Source organism: Lingula anatina, chromosome 4, assembly GCF_051362555.1.
Source record: "Lingula anatina isolate TDL-2025a chromosome 4, LinAna3.0, whole genome shotgun sequence".
NCBI classification, from domain to species: domain Eukaryota; kingdom Metazoa; phylum Brachiopoda; class Lingulata; order Lingulida; family Lingulidae; genus Lingula; species Lingula anatina.
The window spans coordinates 22,849,786-22,872,998 of NC_141770.1; the positions used below are offsets into that span (position 1 = coordinate 22,849,786).

A 23,213-nucleotide genomic window follows, 5' to 3' on the forward strand; every position below is an offset into this window, starting at 1 on the left:
CAAGCACACCTAACACATTCCCTCCAGCTAATGACGTTGAGCACAGCCTGCAGCAGTTTTCCTGGACGCAAATTTATAACAGCTTAAGTCACTGAGCTAAAATTAAAGAAAGCTCACGAGTAATAAAAATGACAATGAAAGAGACAATAAATTTTTTTAGGTTTAATGGGTGTAGGCAATGATATATTAAAGCCGTCGTTTTGGCCTATTTGTTCGTGAAGTTATGGATTCATATATGAACGATAATCTTAAATTTTAATAGATTTAAATTTCGCGAATGGGGGATGATTTTAAAATTATTAGAAAATCAATCGAAAAGATAAAAAGTACTAACAAAATATGTTTTAATGAAGTTCCGTACCTGTGATTGGCCACTAGGATGTTTAATCTAAATTTTGAAATAATTATATGCAAGTTAGGCCAAGTCATTTTAAAATTATTAAAATATTGCCCAGGATCTTCATGATTATGGCAAAACAAACATGATAATCATTGCGCAACAATGTTAAACTGTTTCGTCACAATTAAACTTCTGTTTTTTATGACGTCAAAATACTCGCCGCCCAGAAACGTAGTGTAGCAACCAAACAGAAAATTTCTGTCTTTACGTTTGCTGTCACAAGATATTATTTCTCAATTATTTCAAAGTATTTCCCGTATTTTATAGTATCGTTATGAGTGACGTTGAGCTTTCATTTCAACAATGCACGAGCAAGAAGAGAGGACTATTTTCTGAGACTGATTCACAGATCTGCAAGAAAAAGAACATCTCCAAAGAGGACAATTATTTCAGAAACGGAATTATCTGTGATATCCCAACTGAAATATTAGTAAAGATTGCCGGGAATCTGGATGCGCCTTCTCTGCTTCATTTTACCTCAACATGCAGGCGTTTTCGAGATTTAGGCCAGGATCCTTATATTTGGGAGCAGAATATTCAGGTATTTTTTTTTCTTTTATTTGCAAAAACATTTGTCATTTTACGTTTTCCCGGTAAATTCTGCAAATCCGTATGAGAACAAAATCCACATTATGTTCATAGGCCCGAAGAGTATCTTTTGAAACGGTAAAAACACTAGGTATATTTTGGAAAATTTAGTTTTGTCATTTTACGAACATGCAGTTTCCCCATTTAGTGAATGTGAAAAGGAATCTCAAAAATTAGGACAAGGCGCTTATAAAATCAACCAACTTCAAACGTAGAGATGAAATAATACAGTATTAGAAAATAAAATGCAGAGTTCGGACAGTGCCTATTTCTAATATTAATATTTTAAACGTTCTTTTTTTGTTATTCAGCGCACGCATGGTAAAGCATTTGCCAAATACATAGCCAGTGTGCCTTGGATTCCTGCCACCTTTAAGGAGATGTGCGTCCTCCTCCACAAAGTGAGCTGTATAAGAGAACTCATTATGGACGGAGAGTATCAGAACTTCCTGATGGAGAGTAAGGACATGATTACCTGCCTGTATGCGTTCGAAAAGATGTCGCCATTCTGGCAGAGACAGCGTCTTCTCTCTACTGATGAAGTGACGAATGTGTTTGCCATGACTTATCGAGAGCTCAGTGGCGAGTATAAATTTATCTCCTTCTCTCTCACGGCTTTTAATGCAGCCCAAATTTACACATGTATCAGATCTCTGTATTTAATACAGTAATTGTCAAAAACTTGGCTCTTGAATTGATAGCGATTTTGCTTATGGCGTTATTCAGTATCTCTTATATAAGCACCACTGGCCCCAGTGAAAATGATCTTACCCAGTTTTGTCTATTTTAATATTAATTTATGATACAGAAAATACAAATGCTTTTATTTATGCATTTGACACATCTTTAATTAAATGACATAAATCTAAATTGCCAATATTATCCAAGTAAGTATATTGAACAGAGATATCAAAATGTATTTCAAAATACTTCTTTTATATTAATATGGTTATTTCTATTGGTTATTTTCAGATTACTTTTCAGAGCTGAAAGATAAGAGAATGAGGTGGTCCGCCATAGTGGACATGAACAACAAGCGGTTCCAAGACCCTGTAGTGGCTCATGATTTCTTTGCTTACTATGTACAGTGTCTCATAGAAAGTAAGCACTATCATACACACTGTATGTAAATCTCTGATATTTCAAATAATATTTTCACTCCTTAATACTGTAGTTTTCCAATAATTTGGTGTGTCCACAAGTTTGTCGAAAACTCCGTATTGTTAACGGATTTCATGGTTACATCTGCTTTCAATTTACAGCTTTTTAAAATCTATACAAAAACTAGATAAGTCAACATTAAAACAGAGAAATCATTTTGACATAAGCTTATTTATGTTTAGATAAGAGCATCGAGGTAAGCTTAAGAATATATATCAACGTTGAAAACAACTGACAACGCAAACATGACTTTTGTCATCATACTTTTTATCTGACTTTTTCCCCTTAGATCGCGAAGAGATAGAGGACCTGTACCTCGCCTGTAACAAAGAAAAGGTACTGAGGAAGATGGCCAGGCATCTTGAATGTCACAGAGCCACAAGTTCTCCCGTCTACCGTGCTCTTAGGGACGCTTTGATTAGGTGTAAGTGGATATAGCGGTAGAATTTCAACCTGTCACCTATCCCACCACTTAAGATAGAAATGACTAAAGAAATGAAACATTTTAAGTTCATAAAATTATAGCGTCCGACAGGTTGCGGTTATACGAAGAAAATAGTGAAGATAGAAATTAAAACACCGTACATGTACATATATGATACGATGTACTGTAGTGGGCACATATGCTTCTAAAAATCAATTAAAATCATAGAATGAGGGCAAAAAGGTTCATTAGCTTGGAAGTTGGATCATATATGGTTATCAAACACAAGCCGGAAAACTTTCATGCCGTTAGCTTTACAGAGCTTAACAGTTTTTATTTCATATGTGATATTTTGAAAATTTTCCTTATTATCTCAGCCAATACACTTATCTAAGAGATTATCGTAAATGCAGATAAAGGCGATCATATAAAAATCAGAATCAGAAGTATAGGTTTTGATAAAGTACATTTATGCAACTCTGCTTATCCCCTTTTCTTGCAGCCGGAGATGATCTGCGCGCAGACCATAGTTTCTCTGTAGCATTGCGTCATAAGCCTACAATGGAGGTCGTCCTGGACCATGTATTTAATACGCACCCTTTCTTTATGGCTAACAGGGACGCAATTTGCGCAGATGACTTTGGTAAGCGAAACGTTCTTTGTATCTTTTTGGGCGTTGCACAATGCAATTCTCTGCGCAGTTATCTTTTTTTCCACAATAGATTCGTTTTCCTGATAAACAATTCTAATCTTAATACATGTGTGATGTCTATGATATTTTTAAGAGTGAAGGAAAAAACGGGTTTTTATAATTTAATTTAATTTTATCTATTTATTTATTTTTGTACTGGAAGTTGAATTGATATTGACCAAGTTTTATACGCTGTGATAGTAACAAAATATCACCAACTTTGATGGATGGTTTCAAATCCAAACATTTTTTAAATTTTTTTTCTAATTTTCAGATCTTGATCTTATCGTCCAATGTGGCAACAACTGTGCTGACCTCTACCGTCTGTTTGACGAGTTCTATGAAAATTGGTACTTGACAAGCGGACGCAATCCTGCCTCGGTCAGCACTAGATCATATACGGCAGCGGGACGGAAGTGACTAATCCAACATGGCGGTCCCTAGCGACGAGATGCTAAGGCTGATAGTCGAATGTTGTAGTACCGATCAAAACACAGTTCAATTGTTTTTTTTAATCGTATAATAACTAGGAATATAGCATATAATTTTTATTTACTTTTTAATTTATCTTTTTATTTTTTAATCGTATTATTCCTGGGATTTTGTAAACTTTGCGATTTGAATAAAGTAGATGAGTTCCACCTCCTGCTAGAGTGCAAAGCATATGATTCAATACGTGATCCCTTCAGAGGGCAGCTGTCAGAGTTCCTACCCCTAGGCGACTTCAGCTTTAATGAACTGTATAATTTTCTTATGGGTGCTCAAGACTTAAATATTCTTAGAATGGTTATGCGTTTTGTAAATAGATGCTTCCAACAAAGGGAACAAATCCTAGCTAACATTTTATATATATCACTTTATAAACTCATTTATTAGTATTATTATACATTTATCTAATTGGGTCTAAATGCGTTTCCACGTCCTGCAAATTTACGTATCTGTAGCTGGAGTTGTCTGTTTTACCTCTATGATTGTACTTTGGCCCATTTTTAAACACGTATTCATCTATATCGCATCAAAATCATGTATATTTATTCATTTACTTGTTTGTACTCTGCTATAGTTACATGTAGATGTAGGCCTACTGTCTTTGATTGTACCTTATTTGTGAAGGTGTATCAATAAAGAATCCCTAGGGATATAGCATACATGTATATTTTCCTAGATATTTTGCTATAGGCCTAAATGTCTCGGCGGCGCCACTCGGAACTACTCAGATGTCTCCGCACTCGACAATAAGTATGGTTAGTATGGAGCTTGCGGAATGAGCCGAGGATTGCCGATTGCGGCGGCGCTGGGGGCCGCCATGTTGGATTAGTCACTTCCGTCCCGCTGCCGTATATGATCTAGTGCTGACCATCCTGCCTCCGTGTACTCTCACCGAGCCAAAGGAACTCGGTCCCACGAGGTTCAGGCACTGTTCACATCCCTCTTATGGGAACTGCACTTCGATACCCCAGCTGCCTCACGCGGTCTCTGGAGCCTCGAAGTCGCCAAGGTGAAGGCCGAGGTTTACTTGGAAAAGTTGTGGCGTTACAGAGACCCTCAGGTGCTTCTTCGAGAAAAGACCGTGGAGAGAATGATTCATACTCACGGCTGGTATCCATACGAGGGGCAGATCACAGAATCTGCGGCATACAGGTAAATCACACTGATGTAATGGTAATACTTTCTAGTTTTAAATGTTATCTGAGCCTGATTTCAATCTTTGGCTGTGCTTTCTTTTTTTTTCATTGTAAAGGAAAGAACAGTACATTCATATCTTGCAGCTAGTATATGTTACTTATTTCAATCATTCTACTAAAAATGAAGGCATCAGTTTTGGTGATACATTCATTACTATTTAAATAGAAACTGCTTTGAAATATTCCACAAACGGTCTTTTTAGCACGTCAAATCTATTATCTGTTTATATAATATACATACATAATTTATGGGATTTTATATTTCCAGTGTCTATATTCGGGAGGGGACCTTCTTTGACCCCAGCGCCCTCCAGCGGCTGAAGACAGAAGTCGTACATCGCCAGGAGTTGAAGGTCGCAATTCAAGAGGTGAATTTTCTACAGAAAGCTCACAGATCTCAGGGGCAGCTGATTGAACTTCTCGTCTCAAGGGTATGCTATTAGACATTTTGGGGAGTTTTACTTAAACACGGTCTACTTGACTAAAACTTTTTTGAATGTACATGTGAACGTATCTCGGACAGCGTGGCGTTTCATGCGTTTGCCATTTAAATCAAAAGTAAGCATTGTGCACAAAAAGTGGTGAAACTGATTTTTTAAAATGATTTTGTATTTTTCTAGGCAGCCATGTTCAATGCCGTACACACGTCTGCACAGTATGGTCCAGAGTTGTTCCGCCTCAGAGAATGTGAAGTTTTGGCTAAGAAAGGCCCATGAAGGAATTCCCAAGACTTAAATTGTTAAATATTTTTTGGACTGGGAAGTTATGTAATGGGTGGCGATGGAACTAAAAGACCACAGTGACCAAACATGAGACATTATAACGAAAACGAAAGTGAAAGTAGATCATGTTCAGATTTAATTGGATTTAATTTGGATGTATAGTACAGTGCCATATTGTAAAGACGGCGCTCATCATGATTACATAATCACCATGGTGTCTGATAATCTTTTGTACAATTGAGATGGTTTTGCTCAAATTTTTAATTTGTGACAAAGTTTGACACCATTTTAGTGGTATATTGTCTACAGATTGAAAAAATTGTCAAAGTTATATTTATAATGTCTATTTATGGGATGCAATTTTACGTGCATTTTTACATTCCAGTTTTTTTTTTTTTTTGGGGGGGGGGGGGATGGGAGTGGGTTATTATTTTTTTAACCGTCATTGAAAGGGTTTCTTTATTCTAAGACTTGTTAAGTAAACAATCAAAAATGTATTAATTGTATATTATAAGGCAGAATAATGATAATTTTTCTTAAGAGGTGTTGTTTAGTGCTTTTATTTAACTACCAGCAATCTTTTTTCAATAAATATCAATACAACCCAACACTGAAAGAACATATCAAACTTAAAAAAACATGTGAGGACCGGGCGTCGACTCCGAATCAGTTGCTTGAAATACAATGTACTCGTACGTCTTCTTTGGATCATATGAACGCTTCAAGGTTTTACTTTGACTAGAACAATTAAAAAGATTAAAATGTTGTGATATCAGAGAGTTTGCTATCAATTCCCAACGTGCTGCACCTGCGACCCTTCCCACGATTTCTTGCGCTGTATAAGACATATCCAGCGGCCATTATGGTTAGTAGTGTCATAGTGTACCGGTACTGTGTATAACTGTATGTATAAAACTGCTGTCCACGACCATATATATTAAAAATGAACATTTATAGTCGAATATTGTTGTATTATTTTGTTACAATATATGATAAATCACAAAAATAATAGCCCAATTTCAAAGCAAGGCTGTACAAATGTACCAAGGAAATTAGATAATCAGTATAAATAGGAAGCTAATCACAGTATAAATCTAACCGTTGATATGAAGGCTGTCGGTTCACACGCCTTGGTGAGCATACTACAGGAGTTCATACGGCATATGGTACTCTTCACTGTGAACATGGTCCCCACTAGCGCTTGCTTTTTCATCCTTCTGGCATCTCACTCGATGCTTCTTCGCCAAAATGGCGCCGAGGCAGGGTCAACCAATGAGGCAGACGACACCTCGCTGTTGGAGCAGACGAAATTGAAAATTTTCGCCCTCGAAGCCAAAATAAAGGCAGATTGCGTCAACTGGCCTGAGCTTCTTGGCAATCTACCGCCAACATCGGCAATTGTTGGGAAAAGGAACACAAATGTCGATTTGACACAACAGGTGATCAACATCCAGGATGCTCAACAACTGTATGGCGACATGACCGCTTTGTACAGGAATTGTTCTCGAGGTAATGGAATTATATGTTTATGCTTTCAGCGCAAGACAAAAAAAAAAAAAAAAAAAAAAAAAAAAAAAAAAAAAAAAACATTGGTACATACAAGGCACGAGCAAACCCTATTTATATCGGTCAAACGTACAGTACGTACGCTGTACATTTTATGTTTGCATTTGCTAATGTAAGAAACCGAGCGTTCTACACATCCCAAGCAGTGTGGATGCCTTGTTGCAATTCAACCTCTGGCTATGGGTCTGCAGAATCTCATTCCTTTGTCTTATTTAGTTACCCTCATGACAAATATCAGACACACATCTATTAGAGTGAAATTATACACTGCAGATTTATATTATGGCTGTCGTTTCTCAGACAAAAATCATATGAGCTGATGGTTATATTCTGAAGTTTATTATCAGGACCAAAGCCAAAGAATTGCCCTTCAGAGCCATGTTATAACGGCGGAAGTTGTATTGACGACGCTTTAGGAAGTGTGACTTGTGTCTGTACATCTGGGTTTACTGGGAAAAAGTGTCAAACGGCATGTAAGTATTTTAGTGGTCTTTTAGGGGGAGGACCACAATGCCATTCTTACAAAATTAAACGCCTTCACTGCACATTTGGAAATCTTTCATGATCAAATCAGCTTATTAATGCACAAATGCTACTTTCTTCTTAGTAAGGGACAGTCTCGAAGGAATCCAATCTTACCGCAAAACTGACACATACGGGTACAATTGCATGTACAGCTTGGTACGAGTGTCAGTGAAACATTTTGTGGTCAGTGTATCATCAGTAGGAAAAAAATAAAAATGATATTGATGGCAGTGTTATTTCATAAACCATTTCCACGTAGAATGTTAGGGACCATTCCCTCAGATATTTGGATCGATCTATCTTCCTGGGGAGTCTCAATAAATTGCTGTCAACTTGGCCGGCTTAAATGTCTGTCACGCCTATATATATATATATATGTATATATATATATATATATATATATATTTTTTTTTTTTTTGGGGGGGGGGGGGAGAGAAGGGGGGGTCTATAAGAACGAACACTCATCAGGAAACCCAGGATTCTGCTAGGCTCTAGTACTGTATTCTGGTAAAGTATGTATTTGGTTGGGAACTATTTCAGAAGTTTGCGGGTGCCATTGACTCCTAATTTCTTTTTATCATTATTTTCAGTGACACCGGTCAGAAATTGCCCGTCTGAGCCGTGCTATAATGGTGGTACTTGTATTGACGACGCCTTTGGAAGTGTGACTTGTGTCTGTAGGCCTGGTTATACTGGCAAGAAATGTCAAACTTCAAGTAAGTATAGTCTATTTCAGGCTGGTGAGAATCAAGAGCATTAATTATATTGATTATTAATGAATCTCGTTTTGAAATGAAGAGAAATATTTTTATGTCATTTTACTCAAATTTTCTGTAGGTTAATTATTATTTTGGCCTGTGTTAATTTATTGTAATCGTTATTTCCAGTGACACCGGTCAGAAATTGCCCGTCTGAGCCGTGCTATAATGGTGGTACTTGTATTGACGACGCCTTTGGAAGTGTGACTTGTGTCTGTAGGCCTGGTTATACTGGCAAGAAATGTCAAACTTCAAGTGAGTATAGTATATTCTAATTCAGTATGGGGGAATCTAGAGTATAAATAATATCGATTATTAATGGGTCCCGATTTAAAATGAAGAGAAATGGTATTTTCATCAAATATTTTTACGTTTTTATGCCGGCCTTTGCTAATTTATTGATATCGTTTTCAGTGGAACTGGTCAGAAATTGTCCGTCTGAGCCGTGTTATAATGGCGGTACTTGTATTGACGACGCCTTTGGAAGTGTGACTTGTGTCTGTAGACCTGGCTATACTGGGAAGAAATGCCAGACTTCAAGTAAATAAACTTTGAATATTTCAGAAGGTTGGAAGTAGGTGTCATTGAAATATTTATACTCACATAGGTGAACAAACATTTGCAATGGATGGATTTATTGGTCAGATTTTTGACAATAAGAATCGATCGTGTCGTTTTTCCTTTTTTTTATTCTGATGATTTACGTCATGCTTTAGTCTAATCTAGTGTAATATCTTTTGCTCGCTACTTTCAGTGCCACTGGTCAGAAATTGCCCGTCTGAGCCGTGCTATAATGGTGGAACTTGTATTGACGACGCCTTTGGAAGAATAACATGTGTCTGTAGGCCCGGTTATACTGGCAAGAAATGTCAAACACCATTAGGGCTATAGGCTGTGCCCAGAAGCTCTCCCATATAAGACCATACGAGACCGTTCTCCGAGGACCAACACTTTGCGTGACATTGACAGTATACTTGACTATATAACCATATCATTTATGGTAATTTCTCGAAAATGTGGTAAAATAACTGCCCGACAAAACAGAATTGATAGAATGTTTTTCTTTTTTAATAACTAGAGAAGCATATGTCGGCTTATTTGAAAGGGTAGCTAATGACATAACATTAACACGTACAACATAAAAAAAGTTATCAAGTTCAACTGAACTTGAAATTACTTTCAGTTTTTACCTGTTAAAATTCACGCAGATCAGAGCAATATAAAAGAATTGCCTTATTTAAGTAAAATGTACAACCTTGAAATATTGTACTTGTCCCCCATGTCGGGGAAATTTAAAAATTCACCAGCAATTTCGATTTTTTCAAGTAAAAATTACATCAGTTGTCAATAGGATACATTTGCCATTATTTAATCATTTTTACAAATCGAGTTTTGGATTAAGGTCATCATTCAGATTAGCTTCAAACTCTAAGCCCAATTTTCTCTTTATTGAGTTCAGGAAGGGGTCTGTCTCGTGGTAATCCTGGTAGTTTTGCAGTATTTCATCTCCAGCTGTGATGTTCTTAGTTGCTACGAGTGCAGCAGCTGAGACATGATGTTGGAACCGCATTGCGTCACTGGGACACGCGACATTTGCATCTTCTTTGCCATGATTAATGTAATTTAAAGGGCCAAAGCTGATGAGAAAACACTGCTTTTTCTTGGTGTCTCTGCACGAATCGTTAACTAAGTCACATCCTTCGAGAGTCGACCATAACAGCAATAATATTAAGAAGTCACTGACTGGCGTTTTCGACGCAGGCAAAGCAAGCGAATAGAGCAATTTCCTTGTTATGTCGTCATACGGTATCATCCAACAAGGTTCCCAATCGTCCTCAGCCAATATGGCGTCACATTTGATATCCCATAATAACGTACCGGCGGAAATATTCTCTTTTGCAAAAGCTCCTTTTCCTGCTCCAGGAATGCGACTCTTTTTTATGTCGACTGAGATAAACGCTTTACATCTGCACGTCCTGAAGTCGGTTTCATCTGCCGCTGCCTTTCCATCCTGCTCCAAATCCAAAGACCACAGATACAGTGAAGTAACTCCAACCTATGTAAGAGTAAAGGCCACGTGAAGATCATGCAACAATTTTTTTAAATATCTGAATTATTAATTTAATTTAAAAAAAATTCAGACGTGATTATTCTGAAGAATACTGTAGACCAGTATTCTTCAGAATACTGTAGACCAGTATTCTGAAGAATACTGGTCTACAGTGCTTCTGACTGTGCACACTGGTTTAGATCTCAAGGTAGCATAGCTTATTCACAAACAAGAATTACAAGATATATAGGCCTATGGCACAGATAATGGTAACTACCTGTGTAGAGGAATGTCCCTATAGCAAAATACTCTCCCTAAAATATGAACAATTGTACATTAAACTGGGCAGAAAAGGAGGAAAAGTGTCTAGGATACTTAAAAAAGGAAGATCAGTACCGCTATGAGACCCAACTCTACAACAGAGCCTAAAACAGTTTTTAGTGCACCCAAATCAGAGCAAAAAGAAGGCGTATACACCATTGACTGTAAAAATTGTGACAAGTGTTACGTAGGAGAGACCAAACGTAAACTATCAATAAGAGTCATAGAACACAGAACAGAAGTTGAAAACATGGACAATATGATGATTTACACCAGGGACAGAAGGAAAGAATCAGAGGTACAAATGTGGAAATCTGCTCTCACGGATCACTCAGTTAAAGAGAATTATTTCATTGATTGGGACAGCGCCAGAATAATAGATAAAGAAAGTGAAGACTTCGCCAGAGGTATCAGGGATCTTTAAAGAACTTCCATAGGGACGAGGGACGCTACCAGCTGGCCCACATCTATGATGACCTCTTGGGCCTGGGGAGGGGGGGGGGCGTAGGGGACATGCATAAGAAAACTGGTCATTGAATACTTCTCAGCGCAAGATCATCAGCGCATGACCAGTTTGTCCTGAGGAAGGCTCTTGAGTGAAGCTGAAAATTTGAAGGTAAAAAGCATTGTCTGTGATACTATTAATTCAAAAATTCATGTATATATACCAGACTAATGAACTTTTTAAATAAATATTTTACTTATTCGTTTTTATAGCAACCCCTGACAACGACGTTGTTAGTGGGAGTGTAACGTGCCGGGGGTTAGTACGTCTAAACATACGAAATCAAGATGAAAGTAATACATTACCACAACAAAAAGTATCGCCCATGCTAGTCCTCTTTTACTGCAGCCTTGCCTTGGATGGACAGAACGCATTAGTCTGCGATCCCTCTGGTCTTTTTTAATCAAAAGACAGTACAATGCTAGCGAATGTACGGTTGCTTTCGACGGGGCGTGGCGTTTGATACCATTGCATACCATGAGTCTTGATTCACAATAAAACCGGTCTAAACTTTTTGAGTTTAAGTTGAACAAAGCTACATCAGGAGAAGTCCAATTTTACGGATCATGATACCTGTTCTATAATAGAAAATACATGAATAATGTTTCGGACCATTGCTTTATTTATTTCAATGAACTGCCACGAATGTATCTTGAACTGAAATGGACCAAGTTTATTTTGTTAAAAAACAAAGGCACATTTCCTGGCTGTGATCTGTTATGGCTCTTTTGTTGAAAATATCCCAGGTGTGATGACAGCCTTTATCCTGAGAGTGTTCGAGTGAAGTCAAATGAGGGCACCTGTGACAAATGCTAGGACTCTCATGTTCGATAGCAGCCCCAAGGCAAGTCGGACTTTTTGTTGTTCCTGGACCTTTCTCAATTCATCACCTTTATGTTCATGCGTTGGCGATTAAAATAGGTATTCGCCCAAGATTCATGCCATATCTATTGCACTTGTGGAGAAATACAAAGCAATGTAAGCCGCATCTTAAGAGACGGCTCGATTATTTTTGTCAAAAACCTTCTTCCATTCACCCCTTTCTGTTCATGTGTGCACTAACAAAGCAGTTTTTCGCCCAAGATTCATCCCATAGTTATTGCACTTGTCAAGAAGTATAAAGTAATACTCGCTGCATCTTAAGAGACGGTTCCATTTTTCAGTTTTTTCTCAAAGTTATAAAACCACTAGTTTAAACTTAAAGCAGTATTGGGGGCATGACGAGTCATCTTTGTTATAAGTACGTCCCGGTGCCTACTTGAAAAGAGCAGAAAAATCACGAAATGTCAGGGAGGTGGGATTCTTGAGATGTTTACTATAAAAAAGCGTTAGGTGCAACATGAATAATAACAATAGAGAAAGTGTAATTTGCAGAAAAATATAGAGAGGCTTGGTACCTACAGCGTATTACATAGCTTATTCATTTTCACGTTTAAATCAATTAGCAAATAAAAAAATTAATGAATGATTGAATTACACAATTACCCACCAGAAAGGGTTTGCTCACGTGATTATTTATTTATAATATAAATCATATCGTACATTCTTAGGGCGCATTCCCATAGATTTTAGATCGATCTATCCCGTGGGGAGTCTCACTAGTTATCTGTCAGATAATCCGGCTTAAATGTCCGTCCTACCTACTTCAAGCTGTAAGGGGGTAATTAACTTCTGTGCGCGGTCGGCTGACTGCAATTTAGTGTGAACCCCCAGGGAGTTAGGTCGATCTAGTAAGATCGATCTAAATCTCTGGGAATGCCCTCTTATTCACTACTAAGTAGAGGTTTCTTACGAAAGGTCTACTAGTTTATGTTTTGTATCCAAGAGAACAAATTTCAAAACAAATCAACTCATATGTACTTCCATTTTCAATTATCCCCTTTGAAGTCCAGTATATTCAATGCACTTTCGTTCATAAGCTTTAACCTGTTTCATTTAAAATGAAAAATCAAGTTCTTCTAGAGCTGTGTGTTTTTCTGAGTGTTAGCCACGACAAAACCTGATATTACGATGGAGAAATACATGTTCATTAGAACTACAAAGAGTATCGTCCATCAATCATGATTCGTTTAGAGCTACCTTATAATATCAGAAATGCTACTTAACATTGCATCCAAGCATAGGAAGCGGTCGAGGAAGGGGGCTCGCCATTAGGAAAAAAGATCTTACTTCCTTAAGGAAAATTACATCGGCGCAAAAATCCGGTTTAGGACAAATTTGAGTAACAAATCCACCGATCACCGCATGAAACTACTACTAGATCTGAAGACATGGCTGTCAGTTTACATGATTAATGTGCATTCCATTGGCATTCATACACCATATACACGGTGCGTTACGGAGCACTGTGCAATGAACTGTAACCCCACTTTTGCTTGTTTTTCCATGTCGCACTCGAAGCCCCCTCTCCAAGGCCGCTTTCAGTACAACGCACTCACTAGTCCGCGGTTCAAATATGGCCACCCACTTAGAAGCGTTCCATCTAATCCTAACAGTCACGGAATAATTTCTCCGTAAGGTATTACGCAACAAGCATTCAGGTGGGTCGGGCGCACTAGTTCGTCCTGCTGTTGTGAATGCGGCCCAACATAGCGCCGAAACCGGCCCCCAGCGTGGCAGTCGAGATTGAATATTTTTGCACTAGGAGTTTTGGGTACTCAGCACTTGTCATCGGTAATTATTAGAATAAGGTGCACAAAACGTCGATTTGGTACAACAAATGATCGATGACTGTATGGCGACATGATAACTTTGTACGACAATTGTATTCAAGGTACAGGACGGACTATTTATATATAGCACGTGCCTTGAGGTACATGTATATATATTGATCTGAATTCAGTCCACAGTGAAAAGAAGAATCAGGCAGAGAAAGGGTCAGAGAAAACCAGCATCGCATGGTATTTTCCCCAGGTTTACTTCACTGATAACAGTGGTCTGCGTCTATCCAGCAGGGTGCATGCCTTGTTACAGCTTATTTGTAACCTTTTAACGAGTAAATACATGTGTCACTATTTAATTTTATTATCAAGTCGAGTCCTTAACAGATTTGGAATGCTGCCACCATTTAGATCAACTTCAAAATCTAAGCCCAATTTTCTCTTTATTGAGTTCAGGAAGGGGTCTGTCTCGTGGTAATCCTGGTAGTTTTGCAGTATTTCATCTCCAGCTGTGATGTTCTTAATTGCTACGAGTGCAGCAGCTGAGACATGATGTTGGAACCGCATTGCGTCACTGGGACACGCGACATTTGCATCTTCTTTGCCATGATTAATGTAATTAAAAGCGTCAAAGCTGATAACAAAACACTGCATTTTCTTCGTGTCCTTGCCAGAGCCATCTACTTCGTCACACTCGGAGAGATATGCTGTCGACAGCAATTGCAATAAAATGTCGGAGGCTAGAGTTTTCCTCACTGAGAAAGCAAGGGAATAGAGAAATTTCTTCGCTTTGTCGTCATACGGCATCATCCAACAAGATTCCCAATCGTCCTCAGCCAATATGGCGTCACATTTGATATCCCATAATAACGTTCCAGCGGAAATATTCTCTTTTGCAAAAACTCCTTTCCCTGCCCCAGGTATGTGGCTCACTTTGATGTCGGCTGAGATGAACAATTTACACCTGCATCTTATGAAGTCGGTAACATCTCGCTCCAAATCCCAAGACCACAAATACAGCGAAGTACCTCCAATCTAAAAAAAAAAAAAGAGTAGGCCACATGAAAAAAGGTTCTATTCGCGTTTATCAAATTCAATTCATATCATATTTGAAAACTTATTCCACAAATGAAAGACAGAACCAACGTAAAGTTTCCTAATCTTCGTCAAGAACGTTTTTATCTCAGTCTTATCCATGATCATTACAGGATATGCCTTAAATAAAAAGTAAACTGTATATTGGTCTCTACCGGTAACTAACTTTAGATTCTTACCCGTTATTCTGTTGTATACAAATAGCAGTTAGTATATTTAACTTTTTGCTGTGTTAGAAAAGCTCAATATTTGACTAGACTTCTTGGTGATTCTTGACCCCTCTTTTCAAATCATACAACTGTATACCAATATAATAATAGTTATTTCACAACCCCTGAACAAAAGAAGTGGATGGGGGTTATTTTATGTACTAATGTTACAAAACTATCAAACAGTACATATTTTTTTTCTCCCCCATCCCCATAAAATATCTTCTTAAAAATGCCAAAGGCTTGACAATTTGACCTCCTGTAAACGTCGCTACCATTTTACTTAACATGATGCAATGATAGGCCTGCCCCTGTTCTTGTAAATATAGCTTTTCTTTCTTACACTTGTTTTTCTTACACTGTCGACTGCAAAACAATACAGGGTATTAGTAGGCCTATATCCAGAAGCGGCATATCAAAAGCCCCACCTTTTGTAATTATGTGTAACGTCATTCTAACTAAGTTTACTTATTTTCATTCATCAGTTCCCAACCTACGTTCAATAGGGTGACTCCCGTTTTCGCCCACGTCCACACACATAATTATAAAACTTAGCAAATAATTTTATTCCATAAGTCTTGGTTATAAATCATTGTTAAAGCCTGTACTATGTATTGTAAACTTTCCCTAGTGAAAATATTACAGTCAGTGACCCCAGAGGCAAACATCACTGGAACCAAGTCGCTATTGCTAACGAGTCAATGTCTTTCTTGTGCCCCATCGATGTTCAAATTATAGACCGTAAACATGCTCCAGAATGTCTCTAGGAAGAGTATGTGCAGGATAATACCAACTGGACTGCCGTGACAGTCTAAAAATAAAAAAAACATAAAAACATTTATCATTATATAAGAGCAATCATTTTGTTAAAAACGTGATTTTTAAGGCTGCTGTAGGCCATTCTGTATTTAGCAAATGGCACCAGATCTTATCAATATATTTCTAGCGCAGAAATAACCTTAAATACTTGTAGTGTTGTGACTAACATTATAGTTCAAATATATGGAAATGATTACTTGTTAATAGGCATTGGCGGACATTTTAGAAAAATAATCGTCATTGTCTAAAATGTACTAACTTTATACACGGGGAAGTCTATTTGAATGAGGTGCTCACCGTTTGAACTCAGTCAACCACATCGCCTGGTTGGTTTGTGTGGTCCGAGCATATTTGTCACCATTAGGTTATTGGTGCTGGCAAAGTCCAAGAGTCTCTGTGTTGTGAAACGGTCCACATGTGTCTTTCCAGACCTTGTAGGATTCTGGACGGTTATTTTCTGCAGCTGTTCGAAGTAGGCCTATTCTACATTATCGTAATCGTATTCTGTGGTAGGAGGGTTAGCCGGTATGAGGTTGAATGTGCTTGCTTTTAATTTGATGGAATTCAGACACACGGCCGTCGCCAGGGTCACCAAGGTCCGCGCCTTCCGCTTCCCATCGGATGGAGGTGAGAAGTCTGCGACTGATGCCGTCATGCCCCTATTTCACACAGACCACGAATCCCACGAATCGCCAGGAATTGACAAATTTCAGGTTTCGTGGTTGAATCGTAATCAGTTCGTGAAGTTCTTAACAGATTCGTATATATTCGCAGTCAGTTTTTGCACTTCTTGACCAACAGGAATTAGTGGCAAAAACTTTGAGCTGTTCAAAATTTTGGCCACGAACTCCCGATTCTAAAAAAAATTAGTGAATTTCTGGACAATATTCGTGCGATTCCAGCCGAATCCCACGAATATTCGTAACACTATCGCTCCTGTATCGTAACTGAATCGTAGAGCGTGTCGAATTAGACCAGAAAATTGGCAAAATCTCACGAATCCTGAAATTTGTCAATTCCTGGCGATTCGTGGGATTCGTGGTCTGTGTGAAATAGGGGCATTAGCAGAAAAAATCAACGCCAGGAATAACATCACCATCGGCACATGGAATGTGAGGACACTAAAAGCTCTAGGTAAGCCAGAAGAGATTGCTCAAGGAATGAGCAGGAATCAGTTGGAATATTCTCGGTCTGTGTGAAATACGAGAGGAAACTTTTGGAGAATCAAATAGTGAAATACCCTTCGATCACACACTGTGATATCAGATTTGACTGCAATTAGCATATCTGCATATAACCTATCATTTCAGCAACTGGGGGCGTTACATGTATAAGACATTTGCGTGAGATAATTGAGTATGTACTGAATTACTATCACTACTGGTTTTAAGCTACAAATGAGTTTGTTCGGATCAGAATTCACCACAATGCACCGCGCACACCGGTTGACCCTACAACCGTGAAATTGTCTTAAAATCGTGATAGCAGAAATACATTACCACGACAAGGAGGGCCGTCCATGAAAGTCTTCTCATGCCAAAACCTTTCCTGAGATCAACAGGAGACATATGACTCTCTTTTATTCTTCTTGGTGGAGTGTAGATTAGTTATGTGTCGACATGCGGGTCTAATATATATTTCACCAATATAACAGTATGTTTAATACACGTGTTTGAAAGACCCCTTTCTATTGGTATTAATTATTCAGCGCATGGATGAATGATTCATCCGATTCAAATGGAGTGATTTCGAGAAACTTCCTGTTTCATGTTCATATGTCTTCTGCCATCTGCTAAATTCTGCTTATTCATTTTAACACTGTCTAGTAATTACCCGTATGAGCCATGTGTTTGGGTGCATTCCCAGAGATTCAGATCGATCTAGAGATTAACATTTAGATCGACCTAACTCCCTGGGGGTTCACGCTAAATTGCAGTCAGCCGAGCGCGCACCATAGTTAATTACCCCCTTACAGCTTTTAGTAGGCGGGACAGACGCTTAAGCCGGCTAAGCTGACAGTAATCTAGTGAGACTCCCCACAGGAATAGATCGATCTAGAATCTATGGAAATGGGGTCATAGACCCTAAAGGTGGAATTTGTATTGATGGCGCTTTTGAAATTGTGACTTATGTCTGTAGATCTGGTTTAACTGACAAATGACGTTAAACTCAAGTGGGCATGTTTTATTTAAAAAAGGTTGCGACTGGGTATCATTGAAACATGTTTTCATAGGTGAAAAAAAGGTGTGCAATAAATGGATGACGATTTTTTTTGTGTTTTAATATATTTCAGACATTATTTTTCTCTACAGTTAAATTCACTTCTCTGGCTATTTGTCATATAACCTGTCAACTGTTTTTATCAAAATAACTTAACTTTTGGGGATTTTTTACACGTATTTCTAAAACACAACATTTGGTACAAAAAAGGAGTCATTGCACCAATTGGCACGACATATACGTAGCATGTATGTGTACTTTGGACACTTTTCACTCAGTCACTCTCCATTGGTTATGACTGGAGGGCCTGGGGTGTGTGACACATGTCATAGAGCTTTGGTACAGTGCTGCTGGGGTGCACTTGTCATGTTCTGTCAGTTTTCGCAGAGGTTTGCATATTAGTAACTGTGTCTACCGATTACCGAGACCATGTCACGACCTACTGACATGGTAATACGACACCAGATTGTTGCATATGTAGAGGGATATAAAGTGACAATTTTAGATTGCAACACGACAGTGCAACTCCCCATACAGCACGCTTATTTACCCAATGATGTCACAGCCAGTAAGTAGCCCAGATGCAAACCCAAACTGAGTACATGTTGGACGTACTTGATTGTACTATTCAAAGGAGAAACCCCCCTGCAATTCTAGATCAACTGCAAGATGTCCTTCAAGTTAAATGGACCAGAATTCCTCTCAAAAGAGCTGTAACTCTAGTTTACAGTATACCACGCCGTCTGGCGGCCATAATCCAAGCTCGCGGTGGGCATACCCGCGCCTGAGATTACTAATGAAGTCTGTAGGTGTTTCATGACAATTTTTCCAAATTTCATATTAATTGTCAATCACAGTACAAATTTTTGTTGATTTTTTAACTCGTTACTTTTATGTGAAAAAATACTCATTTTGAGGAACACGAAGAAAAAAAAACTATATAAATTAACGATTTTCGTAAATTTGCATTGTTTATTTCTCTTTGACTTATCCTCCAGCTGAACATATTTCAAGTGGATCATTTAAAAGTGCACTCAATGACCTTAAAGGCAAAGCAATGAAAGCCAACTTCATGATTAAACAAACATTATCCACCACAGAAAAAAGTCTTATTCACCTTAAACTGAAACTGTTCGATACATTAATCAAACCCATCCTTCTATATGGCTGCAAAATTTGGGGACCTGCTCTCATTGCTAAAAACATTAACTCTATCAAATCTATGAACACATTCCCTTTTGAACACGTCCACAACAAATTCTGCAAATCACTACTGGGAATTCAACATAACAGCAGTAACATAGCAGCCAAAGCAGAACTTGGCAGACTTCCACTTACACAAAGTGTACTAAAACGATTTACAGAGGTCCCAGATAGACAACTTTTAAAAAAGGTATATCAAAGTAAAACCCTAGAAGTAAAATCAAAGGGAAACTGGAGACAGAATATAGACACAATCTACCAAACTTTTTTCCCCCTAAACAGGAACAGCCTCCAGATAGATAAAAATGAAATGAGCAAAGCTTTCGGCGACCACTACAAAATGCTATTTTTTAAAGAACTAGACAGAGAAAATGGACTACTGAGAACATATAAACTATAAAAAACAACTTACGAAGCTGAACAATATTTAAATGCCCTCCTAACAAAACTGGAACTCCAAAGCCTTGCAAAATTTAGAACCGGTGCCCACGATCTAGAAATACAGAGAGGCAGATTTCAAAAACCCACCCCTCTACCGCCTGAAAAGAGAATATGTTGACTTTGCAAACAAGGAGTAAAGAATGAAATTCACTTCCTGTTGATACATGTAGCCTATGTCCCCAATATGAAAAACAAAGAAAGAATCTTGACCAACAATCAGTCCGAAACACTAACAACACTGAACAATTCAAATCACTAATGCAAAACAGAAATCATAATACAATACAAAATCTAGCGAGATACATAACAATATGTAACCAAGAAAGATCCAGTATTCTCTACCAGCCACCACCTACTAAACGAGAGAAATATGTATGATTTTTTTAAAGGTCAGTTATATATGTGAAAACACAATGTATCAATATATATGTATAATTTTCACCTCTGATAATGGGTGTATAACAGCACTTACTAGTACATTTAAGAATACACACTAAGTATTAATATATGGTACCTATGTAATTGTTTGGTCATAGCCTTTGTAAATTGTGCTAGAACTAATAAAGATTATTATTATTATATTTAGCAATATACAGGGTATACTTGAATGTAGGTCAAGACCGTAATTGATGACCTAGATTCCAAAACCGGCAATTTTTAACAATTACTATTAGTGATGGTAAGTATGTTTATTATCAAGGAATTTAAGTAATGGGATGGGGTGCGTCTTTCAACGGTAAAAGAGGTTTATCAATTTTTCAGCCGTGTTCAGGTTAATCTAATTCTGAGACACATCTTTCTTTAACTTTAGACAGTCCAACACAGCCCATAACAGATATATTATGTTTTTTTTCTCTCAAGTGCATCAACCTTTCTTTCAATTCATATTCAAAATCCAATCCTTAAGTCCGCTTTATTGACGTAAGGAAAGGGTTATTTTAAGCATATTCTTCATAGTTTTATAGCAATTCCTTTTAGCTGTAATGTGCCTAATTGCAAAAGTTGCAGCAGGTGAGTCACGGTTGTGCAAACCGACAGTTATTCGCAAACACGTGTCTGTTGTCGATCTACTAGATTGTATGCATTGACTTTCTCGGGTATTGCATTGTTTTTTATTGCCTAAAGCTGTGATCATGTAGGTTTAATGTTTTGTTATACAGGCACTAATATGCCACTTACAAATGCAGAGCTACAGAGAAAAAAAAAACATCTTATGACCGTGAAACTTTTCTTGAGAAATATTTTGAATGGTTCTGATACATAGCATAATTTAGACTACAATTTTACCTAACCTCATGATTGAAATATAACCTAATTTAGATGTTACCTAACCTCCGTAACAAAAACATATTGTACTATGTTTACACGTGCATATTTCTTTAAATACTTAAGCCTAAACATTTTAACACAACTCAAAACAGATATTATGTTTTATTTTCTTTCAAGTGCATCAACCTTTCGTTCAATTCAGCTTCAAAATCCAATCCTAAAGTCCGCTTTATTGAGGTAAGGAAAGGGTCATTTTCACCGTAGTCTTCATAGTCTTGTAGCAATTCCTCTCCAGCTGTAATGTTCCTAACTGCAACAATTGCAGCAGGTGAGACACGGTTGTGCAAACGCATTGCGTCACTGGGGCAAGCGACATTCCGAGTGTCCCCGCCGTGATTTATGCTCATTATTGGTCCAGAACCCATTAAAAAACAGCGCTTTTTTGTTTCATCCCTACAGGAACCACGTTCGAGATCACAGGTCTCTAGGGATGCTACTCCGGAAAGAAAATGCCGCAGAAAGTCGGAAACTGGAGTCTTTTTCGCCGGTAGTGAAAGTGTGTACAACCATCTCTTGGTCAATGCGTCATAGGGTATCATCCAGCAGGGCTCCGATGTTTCGCCAGGAAGAACGCTGTCACAATTTATGTCCCACAATACCGTATTTACGGTAATATTTTCTTTAGCATATACTCCCATTCCTGCGTCGACTATACGGCTCTTCCTTATTTCTACTGGCACAAAAGTTTTACATCGACATAATCTGATATCTTGTAGCATAGACGCCGTTTTAAAACAAGACGAGTCTTTCATCGTCAGCAGCGATATACTCCAAATCTACGAAAAAGCAGACAATAATTGATCAGACGCACAGAGGATAGGCCAGATCTCGCTATAAAATGATATCGATACATTCATCTGTAGAGACATTGCGACTTTACCTGTATTTCCTCAGGCCCCAATAGATTCATTGGCGTTTTTCAATGTGCAGGCCAACTGCCTTGTATAGGGTAATTATTCTAATTTTTTGGTTCTGGGGCCTATTTCAGGAAAGACCTATAGTCCGAATAATTGTTCCAAATACTAAGATCTTAATGTTATACTATTCTTACCCAAAATAAATACCAGTAGTCAAATTAAATGAAATGAAATATTGCCCCTGTTTAAGGCCTATAACAAAAAGATGGTGACTATTTTTTTCCGACCAATAGCTATTTTATTACTACTTCCTACTACCAAAATCTTTATTAAGTTTACGTCATTTTTCAGACCAAAATTCGTTATTTTTTGAAACGGCCTTTGGGCTTCATTTACGTGGAAGAGAGAGAGAGAGAGAGAGAGAGAGAGAGAGAGAGCACAGGGTACCATTATAAAGAAAATCATCCAGATAACATTTCTTCTGTTGTGGATTGCTATACTGTGAGCAGTGGTCATCATTAATCCAATACGGCTCCCTGAAACACAAAACGACATGGTACTCTATAAGCATCGTTTTTGACTGCTTTTGCACTAATCCAAAAGCACTATAGAGAGGTGATTGAGAGTCACTGAGAATCCACTGAAATACATAGTTCCCATTGATTTGCACATATTACATGAGAAGTCCCCATTCAAGATTGCCCCACTTTCGTCACGCTAACCTTTACCTGTACGAATCCAATGGTCCAGGAGATCGAAATCTCTGTGACACAGACCCTCAACTTCGTCATAATTATCATTTTAGACTTTTACTATTATTATTTTAGACTTTATAACTAAATCTTTTAACATAAATTATACTCGCAAGTATGGCAATGGTTTGTAACGATATTGTGGGACACTTTATCGACTAAATGTTCCGGTAGCGAGCGTGGATCGACTGGGGTGTGGGAGAGACTCGGTGCTGGGAATGCTTAGGGCACC

At 38.0% G+C, this 23,213-nt stretch overlaps 3 protein-coding genes across 9 annotated transcripts in view; 2 read left to right on the plus strand and 1 right to left on the minus strand.

Moving 5' to 3' along the window:
• Positions 1-6,071, plus strand: part of LOC147762590 (uncharacterized) — a 7,108-nt gene extending 1,037 nt beyond the window's left edge. Inside the window, exons 2-10 of one of the 3 annotated variants that reach the window (XM_087010659.1) lie at positions 668-941; positions 1,300-1,570; positions 1,961-2,110; positions 2,439-2,573; positions 3,076-3,216; positions 3,539-3,641; positions 4,630-4,905; positions 5,218-5,380; positions 5,570-6,071. In XM_087010659.1, coding sequence (XP_086866785.1) covers positions 675-941; positions 1,300-1,570; positions 1,961-2,110; positions 2,439-2,573; positions 3,076-3,216; positions 3,539-3,641; positions 4,630-4,905; positions 5,218-5,380; positions 5,570-5,665 — 1,602 coding nt within the window. In that variant the 5' untranslated portion in view covers positions 668-674 and the 3' untranslated portion in view covers positions 5,666-6,071. The remainder of the gene's footprint in view (positions 1-667; positions 942-1,299; positions 1,571-1,960; positions 2,111-2,438; positions 2,574-3,075; positions 3,217-3,538; positions 3,642-4,629; positions 4,906-5,217; positions 5,381-5,569) is intronic. The other 2 variants (XM_087010662.1, XM_087010660.1) reach the window with 2 other exon arrangements.
• Positions 6,072-6,078: 7 nt separating this feature from the next.
• On the plus strand, positions 6,079-9,868 carry LOC106159804 (uncharacterized). Of its 3 annotated transcripts, none has more exons than XM_087010665.1 (6): positions 6,079-7,180; positions 7,585-7,710; positions 8,353-8,478; positions 8,650-8,775; positions 8,935-9,094; positions 9,275-9,421. In XM_087010665.1, the coding sequence occupies exons 1-5, from the start codon at positions 6,778-6,780 to the stop codon at positions 9,066-9,068; spliced, it is 915 nt and encodes a 304-aa protein (XP_086866791.1). In that variant the 5' UTR covers positions 6,079-6,777; the 3' UTR covers positions 9,069-9,094; positions 9,275-9,421. The 3 variants fall into 3 exon arrangements, with proteins under 3 accessions (XP_086866791.1, XP_086866790.1, XP_086866789.1); XM_087010663.1 differs by having other exon boundaries at positions 6,674-7,180; positions 8,935-9,060; positions 9,275-9,868; XM_087010664.1 differs by lacking the exon at positions 7,585-7,710 and having other exon boundaries at positions 8,935-9,060; positions 9,275-9,868.
• LOC106159809 (uncharacterized) lies at positions 9,567-22,845 on the minus strand. Of its 3 annotated transcripts, XM_087010666.1 has the most exons (4): positions 17,679-19,172; positions 11,702-15,091; positions 10,848-10,884; positions 9,567-10,576 (listed from the first exon to the last, which is right to left on the minus strand). In XM_087010666.1, the coding sequence occupies exons 2-4, from the start codon at positions 11,873-11,875 to the stop codon at positions 10,509-10,511; spliced, it is 279 nt and encodes a 92-aa protein (XP_086866792.1). In that variant the 5' UTR covers positions 11,876-15,091; positions 17,679-19,172; the 3' UTR covers positions 9,567-10,508. The 3 variants fall into 3 exon arrangements, 2 of the variants coding, with proteins under 2 accessions (XP_086866792.1, XP_013391665.2); XM_013536211.2 differs by lacking the exons at positions 9,567-10,576; positions 10,848-10,884 and having other exon boundaries at positions 11,996-15,091; positions 17,679-19,184; XR_015333802.1 differs by lacking the exons at positions 9,567-10,576; positions 10,848-10,884; positions 11,702-15,091; positions 17,679-19,172 and adding exons at positions 19,352-22,148; positions 22,677-22,845.
• Between the last annotated feature and the right edge of the window lie 368 nt (positions 22,846-23,213).

Excerpts from the sequence above, each read along its gene's own strand:
- LOC106159804 (XM_087010663.1), top strand. The coding sequence starts at position 6,778 with ATGAAGGCTGTCGGTTCACACGCCTTGGTGAGCATACTACAGGAGTTC. Across the intron at positions 8,479-8,649 it reads CAAGAAATGTCAAACTTCAA|TGACACCGGTCAGAAATTGC; the intron begins GTAAGTATAGTC and ends CGTTATTTCCAG. Across the intron at positions 8,776-8,934 it reads CAAGAAATGTCAAACTTCAA|TGGAACTGGTCAGAAATTGT; the intron begins GTGAGTATAGTA and ends TATCGTTTTCAG.
- LOC106159809 (XM_013536211.2), bottom strand. The coding sequence starts at position 17,747 with ATGTCTCCTGTTGATCTCAGGAAAGGTTTTGGCATGAGAAGACTTTCA. Across the intron at positions 15,092-17,678 it reads GGACGGCCCTCCTTGTCGTG|ATTGGAGGTACTTCGCTGTA; the intron begins GTAATGTATTTC and ends TTTTTTTTTTAG.